The sequence below is a fragment of the Anneissia japonica genome, unplaced genomic scaffold (genome assembly GCF_011630105.1).
Source record: "Anneissia japonica isolate Jap-2015-1 unplaced genomic scaffold, ASM1163010v1 scaffold288060_len1141017_cov207, whole genome shotgun sequence".
Classification (NCBI taxonomy): domain Eukaryota; kingdom Metazoa; phylum Echinodermata; class Crinoidea; order Comatulida; family Comatulidae; genus Anneissia; species Anneissia japonica.
In genome coordinates, this window is record NW_022712486.1 from 1,077,431 (window position 1) to 1,098,232 (window position 20,802).

The window sequence follows — 20,802 nt, forward strand, 5'->3', positions numbered from 1 at the left end:
ATTGTTAGGTTAATGGTGTCATATATATATAATTGTTTTGTTTTGTTGCAAATATCTGCGGCCAGACTGCAAATACTATCAACATACCACTGATAATGGGGATCCTTGCAACAAGTAATTTAATACCTAATAATTATGCTGCTACATGGGGTTTTACAAGATCATACCTCCATGATCAGACCAGTAGTAGTTCAAAATTACTTGTGGAATTTAGGCTGACCTCAATAGACCGGATTAGTCACCAGAACAAAGCTACTGTAGTGAGTATAGCATCAAAACAAACTGCTAGGTATCAGTTTCTTTACACAATAATAAGCTTCCGCTCAATAAATTTCGACCTCCTCAAACTTTTTATTTATACATTTTATCATAAACTAACTGATCGAAAAAGCCTTGCTAAATATTCCTTTAATAAACGTTAGAATTTTTAGCCGAAATGGAGTGAAAGAAACAAATGGAAAATGGAAATGGAACATTTTTTATTATGTATACAGTATTAGAATTCCTGGTATGGTCAACAAATAACAAATTTAATGTACAGTACATTCGAATGTGGACCTTTTTAATTTTGGAGGATGCGTGCACCCATCGCACCCATCCTGGATACAGGCCTGAGTCTTTAGTGGTAATGTACTTGCTTTCTAGGTTCAAATCCTTTGAGATGTCATGAGAATAAAATGTTGGTATTTTTTTCTCAAATTTCTAAAGCCTATTCAGTCAACAAATTTTATTTGACCAAAACCGATCATAAAAAGTAACATTAAATCTATGAATAAAGTGGTGTAAAAAGCAGTGCTTGAGCGTTTATGGAAGTACACTGGAAACATCAAAGTTTGGGTGTGGCCCTCGGTGTTGAATCAAAAATTTACTTTGGCCCTCAGACCAATTTTTATGCCCACCCCTGCCTTAAATAATAAATTTTTAAAATGATCTGTGCCCTTGGTTCATATGGCACAGAGAATAATCCATCCTTAATCAGCTAGTTATTCAGTCGTGTTGGAGGAGGATAAAAATAAACCAGAAATATCTACATTGATATGGCAAACATTTTTTAACTTGTTGCAGCATATGGCATATTTTATGATCATTATTAGCATCTTCCAAGAATAGCCTAGGCCTACATATTTGGGTCTAAACTGTAGCCTTTTTAGGAATAACTGCTAACTTAACACCAGGGTACCATTTTAAGGTGGTTTCTATCCCACTACCTCAACGGGATTAAATGTCATGGAACGTAATCAACAAACCAAAATACAGTAAAAATAGAATTTCAGAAATAAAAACAAAACTCTTGACATTTGGTAACGAGTAAACTGGGGCAGCTAGCATGTGGTCTATAATAATTAATAAAGCAGTTTAATTATTAAGCACATGACAACAGCCATCCAAACATTTAATCATGAGGCCGAATATCAATAAAAAGGGTCCCAATAAAACAATTTCATGTATTAAATGAGCTTCTTAACACATCAAATTCTATTTCGCACGTGGCTACACCCATCACCAGTTGACAATCCTGGAAAACAATTCACAGCAACAAACACATGAAAACATTCTAAATTTACAAGGGGATGTTTGAGTTTCTGATTTCCTACCAATACCTGCGACTTATGGGAGACTTCAGACCCCTGAAAATAACTGGCTATAATTTAGCTTAAGTCTTATCCAGATTATCAAATTATTTTGACAAAAAACTTTTGTATGTAGGCCCATACAGTCATGATGTGCCTATATATGGTTATATTTAGGCTTGACTCATTACCGTCAAATTTTGAAAGAGGCTATAGTTAATATACAACTCCCATATTTACCTATTTATATTTATGTCTATTGCCTTTTATTAAATCAGTCCTTGCTCCAGAAAAAATTGACATATGTATTCATGAATGTGTGGTGACGCTGACATTACATTCATAATATGTACTGTACATTACCAATAACAAGTTTCTACAGAGCAATTGTTCCTTTTTCAATACCAGGCTTTTTTTCCCTTTTTTTATAAAAAACTGTTGCATGCCCATATAATAGTCATGATATGCCTATATATGGTTATATTTAGCTATTTATATTTTATTTATATCTAGGTCTATGGCCTACAGTATATTATTACCAGTCCTTGTTCCAGAAAAGATTGACATGCAGCATGCGAATTGTCCCTTTTTCAATACTTTGCGAGTATGACTGTTTCTTACAGGACTGGCTATCAAAAGCTGGCTAGTACTGTATTATAATCAACCAGTTAAAACTAGTTGTTTAAATCCTTTCTTTTTATTCCCATAGACAGACAATTCTCTCTGCATGACTTTTCACTGATTCATTACTCTTTAAGAACCAGAATTAAAATCAATGCTGATACTGAATCCAGCTAAGATTAAGAGCATAAAACTCTTACATAACAGGATTTAATTAATCCAATTCTTGGTTTGGTACCATACAGTAAATCCATGTGTTTATCAAGCATGTCAGTTTGGTGACCAATCAGAATCTCTTTTTAGGCTAGCCAATTATGTTCCAAGGATGACAATGTATCATTTACATTAATGTATCCAAAGCCAAGACAACCAAGCCAACAAAAGTAAGTTTGAGAATGGACTTCAATTTTAATGATGATTAGGATGGTAATCATAATGATAACAATGTCACTGATGAAGATGATATTGATAAAATAATGAAAACAATGTTATAATATGGATCAAACAGTGTATGTTTAAGAGGCCTGGCTTTGAAAGAATACCAACGTTCGTAACCGCCCCAAAACTAAATACTGCAGTGGCCTAGTTATGTAATACTTCTCTGCGAACGCTTACAAGGATATAAAGTAGGTTAGGTCAGGTGGTTTTTTTTTTCTACAATAACAATAATAAAACAATATCTTATCTTTAATGTTTCCTTTATTTTACTTTCTCACAGACTTTGATGCAATAATAATTACAATATGTTTATTTGGAACATAAAATAATAGATTTTAAAATTTTATGAGGTTATTCAAGTTCATAAAAATGAATGGCATATTGAAGTGCTTAGCTCATTGAAGTCTACAGATTGGCGAATGAAAATACTTCCATTTGGTTGAAAATTTCTATTCAAGACCAGGGTTTTACCAAGAATGCATTCTTATAGCGTTGCACACCCACTCACTCTGTGTGGTAAGTGCACCTTATGAGGTGATAATTCAAAGGTTGAATACCTGTGGCTTTTTTCTTAGTCTTCAATGCATGAGTCAGCAAGTAAAAAACTAATGAAATCCCAGCTAATAGCCTGAGATATGCACCAAGAAAAATCATTGCCTGTTTCAAAATCTGTGATTTGGTGGCTAGGCAATAATTTTTATTCCTAGGATGTACAATGAATGTTTGAGGAAGAATATTGTACTGGGCCCCTAGGAAATCACAACAAAATTTTGGTGTAGCCCCTACTTTAGTGATAAATTGTGCAATATACCAGATGACAATTCCCCTTCAGGGGGTACAAGGTTCTTTAAAAAGTGCAAAGAGAATGCCTAAAGATCTTTTCAGAAAGGTGGTGCAATGGACAATATCTTACTATTACTATTTACTTTATTTTATTTCTTTATATTGATATTTGTATTTATATAGGTAATTATGTTTATTTAATACAAATATGATTATGAATTAATATAGTTGCATTCACTATTTTTTAAATATATTATATGGATATTACAAACATGGGTATTATAAACTACAACAGCTTGTTGTCTAGCAATCGCACTTGATCCGATAGGCTGCATGGTTGGTTAGCAATTATCCACTCCGTTGGCTTGAAACCATAATTTGATATAGTGAGGGACCTTGAATTGCTTGGGGAAACCCTGAAGTAAACAAACCGAAAATAATTCGCACAACACGAATACAGTCAATTCATAGATTGCCAAGTATTGGAATGGTCCAGTCACAGAACAGCAATGAGGTTATTTGGACTTTGTAAGACAGTAACATAGCACAGTTACACAGTAGGAAAGGCATGTACATTGAACAGTATTAGAATGATGTGGATACAATTTTCTGTAATCATAATGTAATCAAAATTATTCTACCCAATCAGCTTATACACCAGTCACCTTTATAGTACAGTAGGCGCACAAAGGAACTATAAATACGCAAAGATTAATTAACAATATATTATAAATAATTATAATGTACATGTACGTCTTTAAATTTAATATAATAACTATAAACCTCAAAATTCCAATATAATATTCAATTATCTGCAATTAGGCCTTATGATATATTGATTTTTCTTGTAGTTAAGGAACATAACTTCAGGCTACTAAGCAACCACATACATACTAATATGCTTCATATGCAGAGTTGGTTACATACCATGCAGTTCCTATCAAGTATTGAAAACAAGGAAAGGCGCAAGGAAAAAAGGGGAGGACACCCTGAAAGAGGTTAGGGGGAAAATGAGCGCCTAGTTTCATTTCCAACTCTACAAATACTGTTGATTTTCATGCCTTCATCATCAGTGGCTAATCAATGTTAAGTTCACATGGATGAATATGAATGACACTCCAAATGCAGGCACGTAGCCGGGGGAGGGGTTTCCCCCGGGGTTTTCTGGGGGTTTGGCCGAACCCGTTTTTCAGCAAACCCCCATTTGACAAGCGAACCCCCTTTAACAAGCAAACCCAATGTGACTTAAGCAATTACACTGCTATTATTGTATAGTTTGTAAGGTTGATTTCTAGCAGAAAATATATATTGATGTTCAAATTTACTTAATTTCAGTGTTTTTACTGTGCATTGTTGACAACTGTCTTGAAATCCTGTGTTGAAAAGAAGTGATCATTACTACTTTAGAGGCCCTGCATACTAGAACTATTCTCCATTGCATTGGATAGTTACAAAAAGTAGTATTTAAATATGCTATTACATGCTTTAAAAGTGCAAAAAAGCTCCGGCATGGTGGGGGGAGGCAGCTTCGCCCCACCCCATAAGGTCTTTTCCCCTTGATCCTACCGCGACTCACCTGGACCTCATGCCTTAAACTCTCTTGTTCTTAGTTTATTTTTAATTTTTAAGCAATTTCAGTCTCAGTGTTCTTTATAAAATGTGTTCTTATAAAAAAAAAAAGTGTACTGCATGGAAGGGAGACTGGGACATCTCTTCTGGCCAAGATGAATTATCAAATCATCAGTAAACACGGTCACATAAACTGGTGAAGTACATGTAGACACACCCATAAGCCAAGTGAATTTTACCCCAAGCCGAGTCAAGACTCAACAATAATCAAATTTGGTAGGCTCCAGTAATTTCCTTCAATACCACTGTCAGCAGGGTTGGTATTATTAACAATAACTTCTAACAGTCTAGACCATTCTATACAAAGAGTATGGCAAATTTTGTGAAATGAAAATGGCTTCATAAAGCACAAACAGACTGCCATAATACACACCTTAAATCCTCCTCATTCTCTTATAATATTCCTCATTTTCTTATATACCTCCTCAGGGCTGGAAAAAGTGTGCGAACGCAGGACCGGCAGTCGGAGGCATCATGAATGTCCTGGAGGCATTTGGGGGGGAAAAAAATTCAAAAAAACAAAACTGGGCTATACACTGTATGCAGATACCATTTGGTGCTGGAGCCATTTTATCGAGACAATGTTCATGATCACAGGCACGCACATTTTTTTTTCCAGGCCTGTTCCTTCTTCTCTTATCATATCATAACATTATCGTATACTGTACATTACTAAGTATAAAAAACATAAACCTCTTCTATAATAACAATTACTGTATACTACACGCAATGCTGTAGGTACTTACTAAATTACTCAGTTTGACAAGACATAAATCTTGCTTATTGATACATCTCAGGTGATTAGTCAAATCGGCTCATTTATTACTCTAGTTTAGTTTTGATTTTAAATGCATCATGTTTCTTTTTATTTACAGAAAATCTGCTCCTCATCAGGTCTGCTCCTCCTCAGGTATCAGGAAGAAGATAAGCAAGAAGTCCATGATAACCATACTAATTAATAGACAATAACAAGTCACCTCAACTCGTCAACCTCATCAATGACTTGTGTACTTAATAATCAGAAAAAAACATCAATGATCTTGGGTAATTAATACTGTAGAAATCACTGGCTATACAGAAAATATGATAAATGGTGTCCTCTAATCTAGGCACCAGTTAATTAAACTTTGGTTCCTCATTTCTGCACCCCTTCAGAAGACGCTAAATCCTGCTGGTTATCTTGGTAATCCCTTATTTACTAGACACTACTGTATGACAATCCTGCTTCCTCTAAGCACCTGTTTATTTATTCCCACTTCAAATGTTTTATCTTAGTTTTGTCGAATTGCTTTGCTAATATAGAAACTAATGATCAAGGGGCCACCAAGGTCTTCTGGTGTGGGACACAGATTAAGGATGTCTTGTGGGAGGAGGAGGAGGAATTTTCTCTTGAACTGCCAGTGCACCACCAACTCCATCTGCTTAAGAAGTGGGAGCTGAAAAGCTTAGTGGTAGTTCTTGCCTTCTAATCTCGGATGCCTGGGTTCAATTCCTGTGATTTTATAACGACTAAAAACAACTCCACTGCTGAAGCCTCATAAGGGACTTCCGCATCACATTGTTTCATTTGTTTAAGAGGGCCCTGAATATGGAAGGGTCACCCTCTATAACATGGTTGAAATTAGCTATTTAAATAAATGCTACACTGCTTTCTGTTTATGACTGATACTTAATAGTAATGTACAGTAGTAGTACATTGTTATACTGGGCCCCTATGATCAGATCCCTTTATTAAGTTTCAGTATGTAAATGTTTATTTTTAAATATTTGTCAGTATTATCAACAACATGTGTATTGTAACAACAACAATATCCAATCAAGAAATCTTAATATTCTTAATAGATGATTTATCGCATGACCAATGTTAATTCTACAGTATATGGTAATACAGTATTCAACTCAGGAATTTGAGATCTAAGCATTTAGGAGTGGTACTTAGCCGCTGTCTTAAGTGCCTTAAAATTTGCATAGCACAGATTATCACATAGCAACAATTCAGATTGTATTGACAGCATCATTCATCACAAACTTAAGGGTTTGTCTGCATGATCACATGACCGCAGACCATTATCGTAAGTCATTGGTGTATATAGGTGTGGACGCCTCCCCTACCCCCATGACGCAAATTAGCTCCAGTAAGTGGGTTAAAATACTAATAATGACAATTAAGTTTTCATTGGAATAGGGATTTAAATCTGCATTCCAAAGGTTCTTTTGGTATTCAATTTGAGTTTTAGGGAATTAATTTGAAATGAGAAACTATGCATTTTTTAATCACAAATTAGGCCAAAAATTAAGCTAATACCCCATTTATACTAGCATCGCATTGCGATCGGTTGTAGCAACTGCGACACCCAATCGCAAAAGTAAAATCGTGTGTGTGAAAGCTCACCAATGGTAGTCGATAACACAATTGTTACCCGTAGCGATTGGGTGCTACAATCTTTATTACTCCCGATTACCACGGAATCCGATCGCAAAGAATCATAACAAATTCCACAGGCACTGCTTAGTGGCGGCCTGGGTCCTATATAATGTAAAGTAATCAGTTTTGGATTACCACCGACTGCATCGTAACCGATCGCAACAGAGCGTAGTCTGAATAGGGTATAAGCCTTTTTTGGCATTATGAATGTGATGTGCAGAAAAAAAATAATTACAATAAAAAATGAAGATACAGTACAAAATAACTCGATTTTGATATTTATCCTTCAACATACAAATATCAGCATGACAACTAGAGGAAGCCATTTTCAATCAAAAAAATTCATTTTGTGGTAGCCTTGCTAATTGACAACTCTGGAACAACCCAGTCCACTATCATGAGCAAAGTGATTCCCAAGTGAAATCAGGCAATTTTATTATTCCTGCAACTTCATGCTATCAATCATAACTCACAGATTAATACTTCTAGACAGGTGTCATACATGTTTGTAAATCACAGACTGCCATAACTCTATAGGCCTTGTCTACATCACCAGCCCCAGTAGAGAAAGTAGAATCACAGCTTGAAAATTTCCCCAAAACAGGTGGAGGACCCCTGCCTGTCATACTCTGTCATACTCCGATTTGGACAAACACGGCCTAGCCTAGCCGAGGCCTACTACTAGTCCAGGCCTAAAAGGTCAAATACTGAGGTTGTATTACGTTTGGAAGAATGTGATTATCATTCTTACTTAATACAACGAGAGTCTAACTAGGCTACTTCATTTTTAGGATTTTTTTGGTTTTTTTTCTGCCGGCGCGAGTAACAACAAGCCCAAGGTTTAAAGGCCAACAAATTAATAATCAACAAGTGTGATTTCTGGTGAGATCAAGCATGGAATAGGCTGGCACCTTTCCCCCTTGGTGCTATCAATGGATATTTCGTTAATTATTATCAGAAAAACGATAAGAATCAATAATATAAAGATAATAATTACATTGCACTTACCAATATTAACGATTTTGATGTTCTCCTTCGATTCCAGAAATGACATGACAACGGACACATTTTCTAGCTTCATTGAGCGGAACGTAGGGCGTTTGTTGAAGCGGCCCACTCGCTTCTGTGATAGCACTTCCACCAGTGAAATTAACCGTAGGCCATCGCATAAATCGGTCTCCAAACCTCCGATATGTTTATTTGCAACTTTTAAATGCTCATTACACCATCTTGTAAATGTATTCTGTTGGATTTTCTTCCATGGGGCATCATCAGCCAAGTCTTTCTCAGCGAGCGGCATTTCTTCGTCCTCGTCGAGTTCGCGCTTCTGTTCGACTATCTCGTCTTGATAGTAACAGTCCTCGTATGCTTCACCGTTGGAACTCATTGTGACTTATAAAGCCCTCAACCGGCTAAACGGAAGTATATTTAAATATGAAACAAATAGCGAGTAAACACCGCAGAGTGGGAGGAGGTTATTATTTGCCTTTAGGACTTAAAAAATACAGTTTGTAGACTTTATATTATTACTCACGGTCGGGAATTGTCCTTAATCCTTCGTACAAACTGGGATGCTGTCGAGACTTGGAAGAAAATAGCTATAAACTTCCGGTAATATTGGAACTGGTTGGTAAATTGGAATCGCGTAACTTTACACTGTGCGTTGGTTTCGCCAACTGTGAAAGAAATTTTAAAGGGTAAAAGTTGATCTACTCGGGATAAAATTGAGATAATAAATATTACACTAAAAGAAAAAAAGAAGATTTGGCGATGGTCTTGCCAAAACGTGTCTTCTCATCTCTTAGATGAACTGACGAATGTAGGCCTACCAGATGTTTAGCCGTGTCTATTGGGGGTCCTATTGGCCTTTAAAGAATCCGAGTACGACTTGTTCAAGAATAGCAAATGATGTCACTTCACTATCTTCACCTTTCTTAATTAAATGCATAAAGGCAGACGTAATATTAAACCATACATCTCGTTCGTTATGAATCTGTTCACGATTGGTTGAACCTACACCAGGGTTGTCCCATTAGCGGGCTTAATTTGTTTGCTTACTTCGAGTCTCACAATGTGACTGACTAGCGTAGTCACTGAGAGCGCACCCGAGCCAAGTTCCAAATATGGACATAGATAGTGGTGCCATTCTCATCATCTAAGTCATCTTAAATAATCATCATCGGCCCGTACATCTTAAATTCTAGAACTTTCATTTTAATTCGTGTTCATTTATGAATTCCATAACATTTGTTCACATATTCTGATTTATACCAAAAATAATTTTAAATGAGTTCTTTAAAAAAAAAGCGAGCATACTGAAGGCCACATTCCAGAAACATAACACACCTTTATTCTATTATGGAAAAATGTTCACACAGTGAAGTTCACAACATTAGGTCTATTAGCATTTTAAACCCCCAAAATACTGTGAGTGACCCTATCTACCGGCTCATAAACTTCTGTATTTTGTTCTTAATCTTGCATCACTTTAAAAAAAAAGATGTCCTAAGAGGGTTTATTTTTTGTTATTTTGTTAGTTTTAATGTTTTGTAGAATTTACGTTTGATATCCATATCTAATAAAATAGCATTTCACTTGAAATATGAAAAGAAAATAAGCACAAATATCATAAAGTTACGGTATCGTGTATTTGCCAAATTAATCTTAGATTTAATGCGCGTTATAACTATTAATTGCGCGCGTGTTAATTGCTTTGGTATCAAAAAGAGGCAAGGGATTCTCTCTTTTTCGTCATTACGGCGGTAAGTCTTCTTATACAAGCCAAGCATTAACAACAATTTGATAAAATGGTCTTCTGTTATGAAGTTACAAATGTGATTTTTATTGAATACTTTTTTTGTCAATTAGCGCGAGTAATTAGAAGCTAGTGACTGTCTGTGCATGTCCGTTTATGGTAAGAAATCCAGCACACCGCGATAATGCGAAGAAATGCCTTCACAACACGCAGCGAAGTACATCAGAATAATGTGTTGTGTTCATCCCACGTTTCACAACATATCGATACTGTCAGATTTGTATCCAAGCGAGTAAACATCATTATATTTAAATTTGGGTGAATACTTTAACTTCATGTGTTATAATGTCAACATCTGACCTAAAACCTGAATGATGCCAAGTCCCACAGTTTTAAAATCATTTCGTATACAATCATCGTCCCTTAAGATGATTAATTGATCAATGGTAACTTCACTTAAAATCTTTATATTTATAAAATATGTGTACATTAAGACAAAAATTCACTGATGTCTAACTTACCTGAATGTATTTTACCAAGCAGCCATTTTAGAGATACAGTCGCCGGCAGATAATGAGTGCTCATCAATGTAGAAATTGCTTAATTTTCCATGTGTTAAACCCATTGGGAAACTAAAGGAGACAACGAGTTGTCTAGGGGGCGCTACATTAGTTTTCTTCGTTGTCAGAAAAATATTAACGTCTGACTTCAATATTAATGATTAAAGATGGGACTTTATGGAGTGATTTATTCAAAATTTGGATCGACTATTCTATAATTGTTCGTATGGAGAAGGTACTGTTATAGAAGTAATACGTCATTGAAAAGAGACTGATAGTTTGCAAAATATCAATTAAATATTCACGGTTCCTAATGCGTTTCTTGTGTCTAACAGACAATTTAAACTCAACTTCGCAGGGTGGTTTAGGCCCAGCTTATTAAGTATTTTCCTTGGTCGATGTTGTCATCTTATCAATAATAACTATAATTCATTAACAAAATAACAATATGGATTAAAACAAGCTCAATTATGTCAATTACATTGAGTGTAACCTAGGTAAAAAATCCTCAATGCATTTTTTCTATATGAAGAAGCCAACTTTGAGATCGACTGCAAATGGGTGGGCCTATGTTGAATATTGTGGAAGTAAAAAAGTACCATTAGGTTATTTATGTCATGTTACAAACATAATTATCATTTAAATTATTCGTGGCTAATCAGAGAATTAAATCATAATACGCACACCAGAATTGACGCATTCAAATTGAGGAGAGATTCGTTAACAGTGATTCTACGCCTTTCAAAAAAAAAATTAAAAAAAATAACGCATTTTGACAGGAATAACGATTATAGATTGAAAAGCCAATTAGATTCAACACGGGTCTATAATAATAATAATTAACAAATTACTCACGCACTTACGACGGTACGGTAATACTCTAATAACGATGCACGCGTGCGTTCAGGTGAGCCACAATTGGGAAGTATATTCACGTATACACTGCTTACAATAACGGTGCTGATGAATATCCTGCATAGGTTGTAATGTTAAGTCAATAAGGTCTTGACTCCACTGCTTCCCCCGCAAAAAAAGAGTGAATTCAGAAACCATCTAATGATTATCAATTGTGTACGTGAGCAAGAAAGCCATCAGAAGATAATATTACATTTTCATCGGATGTTCATTGCGGGCTTCAACTTTGCACAGAATTTATCGCGTAAATATATATTTTTTAGGCGGTCAGACAGCTTTCGAGGATTTGCATCCAATGCAGGAAATACGACCGGAATCGGTGCAGCCTCTGGAGGCTCAGGTGTGCCGTGAGGCAAATCTATCTATTGACACGTATGTCACCATCTAGTGCTTTCAATCCGATTGTCAAGATTACGACGTTGTTCTTTTCTAATTTTACGAAAGATTAATCTTGTCAGAAACGTCAACGCATAATCAATCAAGTAAATATTAGAATTGTCAAAAGACGATCTCAATTAATTACTTATCTCAAACCGGACATACGTCTTTATTAGTTAGGTTTACTTATTTCCATACACATATAATACCGGGACCGATAACACGCTTAACCGAATAATTTAAAAATAAATGAATATTCATCAAATAATTTGCATAATATGGAAATACTCAATTCAACGAAATTTTGGTTTCAATAATTCATTTTTTATTTAAATTTGGAATTGCACTTGCAGTAAGGAATCAGATTTTAGTAATTTTCTTTAAGTTAAAAGTTAAAAATCATTAAACTATTAAAATGCTATACAATTTAAATCAGCAAATTAAAATTGAAACAAGTACCGTAGGCCTAAAACAATTCAAAAAGTAATTAAAATGATTTGTTTAAATTGCCTTTTCTGTCTTAAACTTTCCAGTATAGCCACAACGCGTCGACTTAAAAAAACGAGCACAAAATAGGCCTACATTTGGATTATTAAATTAATGTCAAAAACTTAAGCTTAGCTTTATATGCCTAACTTTCAGTGGTGTAAAATACAGTAGAGCATTTATATACAACTGTAATTCCGCAAAAAAAAAAAATAAATAAATAAATAAAGTATAATAATTATAGATTTAAATCAATCGTCGGGGCCTAAATAATGGAAGATAAAGATATTTTACTTACCTTAACTTAATAAATAAAACGCTGTATATGAAATAAGTATTGCTTCTAACTAGAAAACTATGCGTCGGTAAAAAAAATAATAACCCTTGTTTATCCTTCAACGGCAGCAGAGGTTATAAAAGCATGTTAATGTAATAGGATCGTCGATTAAAATGCGGATGGGAAGCGTCTGGTTATAACCTTTCTCGGTCAGGCTGCATGAACCCCGGGCCTCTTTAAAAGAAATAGGCCACTGATACACAGCCCTACATCAAAGTTATTTATGAATATTATTCACGACATACACCGTAGTGTGATCACAATCGAACTTTTTGTTACTTAGGCCCTAAATGTATTTTATAGTTTATCATTTAATAAAAAAAAGTTTATTAAAGCATGAGAGCTTGACAAAAAACACTTCCCTTCCGAGAAAGGATTCCCCTTAATTATTATCATAACGTGGTATCCCTGAATTCCCAAAAGAAGAGGTAGGCCTATTCGTTTTTGTAACAGTAGATCCCATACCCTCGGGACCAAGAAAGTATCCCATACCCTCGGGACCAAGAAAGTATCCCCTTAATATGGGTGTCTCCTGGTCTCCTGGGGGGACCCTATTCTGGAGACTCTAACCAAAAACGTGAAATTGTCCCCTTAATAGGGTTTCGGAATGTTTTCATTAAGCGATGACATACATTCATTATAATTTTATTGAATAGAATTAGAACTAATTTATAGCAATAATTTGCAATGCAAATACAATTCATTTATAATATGAAATCAGAAGAAATTTAGGCCTGATTGAAACAACAATAGTTGTTCCCAATATTATTTCATGATGCAATGTTAATACCAACTATTCTTTTTATAATATTGAGCTTTCTATTGGATGCCTGTAACATGATTAGAGTGACGACTTGGAAATGAGGGTACATGTTATGGTTTAGAATCCTATGAAATTCCCGGTTAAGGGTCAAAACTCACGAAGTCACTTGACAAGATTGGTTTACTACGAATTAACGTACACATGAAGTAAGACATAATACCGATGTTCGCTTTAAGGATTAAGATGAGAAAATTCTGGCTTCGATGTTAAGTTTATAGCTCTAAAGCCGAAAGGTGCCAAAATATAAAGTTGATTGATTTTTTTTCTTAGGCTATTTGAGCTGTAGTTTTTGTGATACAATAACAAAAAATTAAGTGTCTTTTTCATAGGGGTTACTATGTATTGATTTTGCAATCTTTCTGTAGTGTGATTTATAGGCATACCGGTACCGTACCACATTTTCCCGAAAGGACACAATAATTCTTGACAATTGTTACCGTTATGAACGGGCTCTTAAAAACAGATTTTAATTTTAGATTTGATGATTTAAAGTAAACTACTGTCCTGATACAGTAGTTGTTTTTAATTATTGATAAGATGTCGGAAACTGATATTATATTGAGAGAATAAATGTATATAATACCGTATACTGTATTGGAGCATCTCATGATTGGAGGTACGGCACCGCGGGGCGCACTATCAGCTGAAGAGTTTGGACCAGAGATTGGGGATCAAGGTGGCGAAACGGGCGCTCGTTGTGACGGGCGAATAGTGCCACAAGACTCGAACGAATGTTATTTGTGGCCGCGGACATGTTCCTCCGGCGAAGAATCCAGCGCAATGAGAGAATTCGACGTCAGTGTAGGTGTACACAGCTGAAGACTCGAGATACGGTCCTTCTACTGCAACTACGCCAGCGAGCGGGGGACCATGAGGTACAGGGGTTCGTAGGAGTAATCTGCTCTCAGAAAGCATTTTTACAGTATGAGTGCCATTTTCAAGCATCTAAAAGTGCTCATTCCTATACCAATGGGGGCTGTAATAAAATCGAAGACGGTCCAGTTTTGTTCCTGGTCTTTAGACAGTGGTGAATTCAGGGAGAAGAGCCAAAATTATTTTTTTGTTGAATGGAGAAAAAAAAAATGAAAATGGACAATACCTTTGAAAGCCCTTCCCTAGGACCCCTCTATTTCGAATTACTGGATCCGCCAATGTTAGAGAAATGATTACACTATAGTTGATTCAAACTATATACAACCTGAATTGGGCAGATTTCTCTTATGACTTTAGAAAAAGAGTTCTGCATGTCTTAAATTTATGTTTAATATAGTATACCAAATGGTGACTTTGTATACTCAACGGAAGAGTGAGCTTCCGGAAAATAACAGACGGCCTTCTACAAATGCAGCGAAACGATTATTGACAATAAATTACAAAAGTATAAGACTGCTATTTATATAAACAATGACAATATTGATGGCCTACCACACGGAAACAATAAACGACTAGGCCTATAATGTTTTTCATACGTAGTCTGCTACGGAAAGGGGCCCCGCTTGATCGATGAGGCTCATGCACTGGTATTGGGTCCATGGCCCTGGTATGGCCAAAAATGCATGCTATCCCAGCCTTAAGGTCTGGGGCCCCTGCTTTCACCCAGTGAGAGTCAATATTTAAGGATGCGCCACCAAATAGAATGTTTTACGAATGAGTTGCTTGGTTTGGGTTTTTTTTTAAATGATGATCAGATGATAATGATGATGGTTGGATGATAAATGATGATGATGATTTTGATGACGATGATGGTGATGATGTCGGTGATGGTTGATACTATAGTATGATGATGATGTGGGCGGTGCTGTTGGTGCGGGATGTGCCTCACTGAGTATGTGTTGAGTAAAGTTTGTGCTTTTGTGAGGAGGGGTCCCGGATGTTAAGATGAGGACATCCCTCAAGATTGCAGACAGAAGCGCGTGTACAAAAGAAAGAAGAAAATATTCAGCAAGATCTGAGATCAGAGATAAATTTAACTAAAGCGTTTTGAAGTAAATATACTGTAAATAATTCCCAGCGGATTATTCTTACTCCAATCATTCCCGCACTTCGGCGCCATACTTCGTGCATATATAGACGCATTCTTATACCATGATTATATTGTTTATGGTCTTGTTCTTTCCAAAACCACATTGGTGTGCGTGACGTAAAAATGCGGAAATAATTCAAATTTGAAATACTTGTAACTTGGTCTATTTTTTCCTGTCGTTTCTTCCTATAGGTGAAATGGTATGTGAGGTTTGCCAAAATAGAGGTATTGGTTCATCGACCTTGTTAGTTGGCTTGGTATTCTTGAATTTAATGCGCGTGACGTCATGATGACGTGCTGGCGCGTTCATTGAGCTCTATTTCTAAGTCGAATATAAACGAACACAGCATTAATTGCAGTGGCAACTAACGAGAGCTCTCATAATGCTATAATTCGACAACAAAAATAAAAGAAATTGCTCCGAAATACCGGTAGGGCCTACGCCGCCGTTGTTCCGGGTTTTCCTGATTGTCATCGCTAAAAACAAACTGAACTAAAACTAGCATTGCATACCTTCACGCACGATGCATTTTAATCTCACAGTGCAAGAGGCTAGAGCCAACAATACCCAGAAAAGCAGTCTGGTTTATGTAGAACGAGACTCGTTATACGATTTGTCTCCAGGAGGGATGATAAAAGAACTTGTTGGCAAAACAGGTACATTGATAAGTCTATAATTCATTGAAGGTTTAGCAAGATACCCAGGGGCGGACCCAGAGATGTCCGAAAGTGGCACTTTCAAGCAGCCGATCGAGATAACACCACCTTAGGGGGACCGGGATTATGCCTCCGCGAATTGTTAGTTTTCTAGACGCCCGAAAATAATGTCTGGGGCGTTTTAGGCGATAGTTTTTTTCTTTTTCTTTCTTTTACTCTTTTTTTCCCATTTAAAAAAAAAAAAAGGGGGGGGGGGGTGGCCTAGATACCCTCCATGATTCACCAGTACTTTGTATGTTTAAACGTATTGTTATGACAATGACAACTTCTTTTAATTTCTTTGAACGTCAATGAATAAGTCATACAATAATCATAAATAATATGCCTATTACAGTATTTTAGGAAAAGGGGAAATTCCAGAAGCTTAATGGTCGTGACATGGTAATTAATAAATAGCCAATATAATTAATTTAAAACAATAATCCAAGAAGGAAACATAAACAATTAAAATATACAGCTGAGTCTGATGAGAGCACGCATTGTACGTTCACTATATCTCTATGGATAAACAAAACATAGGGATGAAAATGAACACCGCATTCTAGTGGCGAAAGGTTTTGTTGCGTCTTAAGTGCGTCTTAGTTCATTCCATTGAGGCATAAACATTTTTATTAGTCATGTGCCTCCATGGTTCACACCATTCCCATCATACAGACGCTGAATTAAATACTGAGTATAGACCAAAACAGCCGTCCTTCCACACATGGTTCACAATAATTTATATTATAGTAGAGATCAGTGGTCGCATAGACGCGCGCCTACAGTTGTTTTTGTTACTTTTAAAATGGCAATTGGGTCTTGTACTACTTTTATGGTCAGGACTGCAGTATTCAGTAATGAGAACTTCTGGCGCTCTTCTTTTTTTTAATTCATAAATGCTGCTACGCTAGATTGCAGCCTTATCGTATAAGCCAACATGACATCGACTATCATTTTACTTCATATTTAGTACTCTACTAATATATCGAGTTCATGTAAGAGTTATTGTGTCCGTTATTGTGTCCGATTTTTTTTCGCTTGTTTTGGAAATACTGTTAGCGCGCCAGATGGGCCAATGTTATTATGGAGTAACTTTTGCTAATGAGTCCACTGTTGTCTGTCCACACAATCACACCATTATCAAGTGCAGTATTGTCTAGTCTATATTTCCTATATAGTTTCTTAACCTTTTTTCATTGCCTTGCTGCTGACAAACCAACTTCAGTCTACAGTTTGCTGCCAAGTTTGCTACCATCCATGACAGCGCCCTCTTTGTTTTTGACAACTTCAATCTGACATGAATCCATGAATCTGACTCATCTGACTTGAATCTACAGTTTGCTATTATCCGTGATAGCGCCCTCTTTGTTATTGACTGTTAACAAGTTTTGTTCAATGAGTAGGAAGCTAGAAAGCGATAACTCTATGTATAAATTGCACGTAAAACCACAAATTACCTATTTACATTATTATTATGAAGGTGAATTCTGCCGTACAGAACGAATTTTCGTAGCCCTGTTGATAGTTGAACTAAGCTCGCTGAATATGGAATATTATATTAAAAATAGATCGAAAATTACTCAAATTATTCCTCCAAGAACATGAAAACCGCTGATTGGTTCTTCGCCCACGGCTTAGGCTTTTTGTGGGTCTGGATTGCTACCTCAATCTTAATTGCTCGTTTGGCTCTGGAGGCTACACCTACAGAAAACATTCGAATTAGAAATAGTTTAAAACCGATGAGCAGATTGTTCCGTTCCAACGCGGTCGTTCTTTTGTCAATCTTTACATTAAAGTTAAAAAAAAAAAAAAAATGATAGGCCTATGTTGTAGAACTGATTTTTCTAAGACAGAAAAAAAGTTGTTTGAATAAAAACTGGAGAATGGTTAATAATGAGATAGAGATTTTTTAATATTTAAAAACAGGGCAAAAGGGGGCGTAACAATCTTTTTTTTTTTACTTTTCCCCTCCCCCTTTTTGAATATTGAAAAACCTGTATTTCCTTAACCATTCTAACTTTTGTATGTCTTAGAAAAATCAGTTCTGCAAAATATCAACAAAGGTTTTTCCTCCGGAGCCTGACTTACTTGTATCGGTGTACAGTATACTTTTTACTGAAGCCAAGAGGGCGCTATATCCGAAACGAACAGAAACAACACTGTTTTCCAGGAATTAACTACGGATACTATTAGTAAAATATTATTATGATCCATGATTCATTTAACGCGTAAGAAATCCCTTTCCTGAAAATCACTTTGATGTGAATCTCATTAACAGTTCTCAAGATTTGTTTTATTTATTTATTTTTTTGATCAAACACCGTTCTTGTGTCTTAGAAGAGTTGTACAACATACAAAACTTGTTGCAAAATAATACCAACGCAAGGTGCATCCAAATTTGCAACTCTTAGTCTTAAATAAAATAACCAAAGACAATTCATGCCAACATAATTAAAAAGAAATGAATAGATAAAATAAAAAAAGAAAAAAAAGAAAGAGAAATGTACTTTATAAGCCCGTATATATACAAACACACATAGGTCCATGTACATAGGCCTACATAAATACGATCACATTTGCTTCCACCTTTGCCTCGATAGATACACAGCAATAAAACACAGGTTTGAGTTTTAGACATAATATGAAATAATAATTAAAGTCTATAACTCCATATAATGTGTATAAGAGACAGGTCCGTTATTGTGTCCGATTTTTTTTCGCTTGTTTTGGAAATACTGTTAGCGCGCCAGATGGGCCAATGTTATTATGGAGTAACTTTTGCTAATGAGTCCACTGTTGTCTGTCCACACAATCACACCGTAATATTTAAGTTTTTAAATGTATTAAAGGGTTTGACCAGATTTAATTTCCGAATAAGTTGACCTGCTCAGCCATCTTTACAAGAATTTGATAATTGGATGAAGATTAAACAAATTTCAAGTACTCTACTTGCTCTAGAGTGGAAGCCATTTTTACCAGGAAATTCTGAAGTGTTTTAATCATCTTTGTTGTCTTCTGATTGCACTTATCTTGAATAGTAATTTTTTCTAACTTGCAGGGTTGACACCAAATCAACACCAGTTTGAACTTGACTAGAGAAAGCCATGGCTGAGGGCAGTTGGCCTAACTTTGAACTTCATTCACTGCTTGGCTGCCAGTCAGAAAATAGTGCTGAGATGTCAGTGAGTTCACTCTCGTTGAATATGGCATCGGATGAATCCATATGGAATGATAGTCTTGAATCCAATGATTCGTTCGGGACAGGGAATGATATTCCTCGACACCTTGACAACAGAAATATGATATCTTCAAATTTCCTGCCATCATGTACACCTGCAGAGAGGAAATCCCTGGAATATAAAATGGTGATCAATAACCCACATGCTGTACAGTGGTCCTTACCAACGAAGACAGTGGTGGTAAGGAAAAGTGAAAGTGGCAAAGTTGGGTTTCAATTTGTAAAGGTTAAGGTAGGTTTTGGTGTGTTATATTAAAGGAACTATACTTAGAGGATAGGTTTATTGAGAGATATAATTGAAGAAAGAATACAAAGAAAGTGGCCTCGAGGAAGAAAGAGAGTTTAATGTTTTTAGATGACCTGAAAGAATAATAATAAGAATAATATGGTAGACTTATATAGCGAAAATTGTTAAGCCCTCTATGTGCTTCACATTATAATTAACGCGGTCATTGGATTAAAAGCGCATGGAACACAAACTCTGGCTCCCTGGGAGAGTATCCCATAACATTGCAGCAGCTGCATCAGCACATTTCGGCATTTAACCCTACCAGATACCCACTTTTACTCCTGGGTGGAGAGAAGATAAAGTGCCTTGCCCATGGATACGAGTGAAATTCACAGTGAGGAATTGAGACCCCATCCTAGAAGTTGGGAAATCAAACCGTTCCTACTCCGCCAAGCCACTTCCAATAAACAAATGAAAGCTAAATATGCCATTATGAAACGTAAATCATATGATGGAGAAGCAGAAAACAGGTGATGATGATGATTAAAGGTACAGTCATAAAATTTCTGTTTCTTAGTTGCCCAGAACTGCATTCTCAATTCTGAGTGGTCTACTTTATTCTCAGTTTATTCAATTTTACAGCAGGGCATTAACAGATTATTTTGCCCTGTCCAAACTATCAAATTTAATTTGACAAAAACATGTGACATACCTAAATATGACATCATATCACATCATGGCCATATATAGGCACATCATAACTATATATGGGCATACAGTAATGTTTTTGATAATCTGGATAATAATTTATTTGATCAGACTTTTTTGAATGTAAAGCCCTGTCCATACTCAAATTTTATTTGACGAAAACATGTGACATGCCTAAATATGGTCA

General features: G+C 35.9%; 1 protein-coding gene across 6 annotated transcripts in view; it reads right to left on the reverse strand.

The window, feature by feature from the left end:
* Positions 1 to 10,833, reverse strand: part of LOC117107841 (filamin-A-like) — a 73,312-nt gene extending 62,479 nt beyond the window's left edge. For 5 of the 6 annotated variants that reach the window (XM_033249636.1, XM_033249634.1, XM_033249635.1 and 2 more), the window contains exons 1-2: positions 10,744 to 10,833; positions 8,476 to 9,143 (exon numbers count right to left, since the gene is read on the reverse strand). In XM_033249636.1, the coding sequence (XP_033105527.1) occupies positions 8,476 to 8,854 (379 nt within the window). In that variant the 5' untranslated portion in view covers positions 8,855 to 9,143; positions 10,744 to 10,833. Of the gene's footprint in view, positions 1 to 8,475; positions 9,274 to 10,743 lie in introns of those variants that run through there. The other variant, XM_033249632.1, reaches the window with a different exon arrangement.
* Positions 10,834 to 20,802: the final 9,969 nt, after the last annotated feature.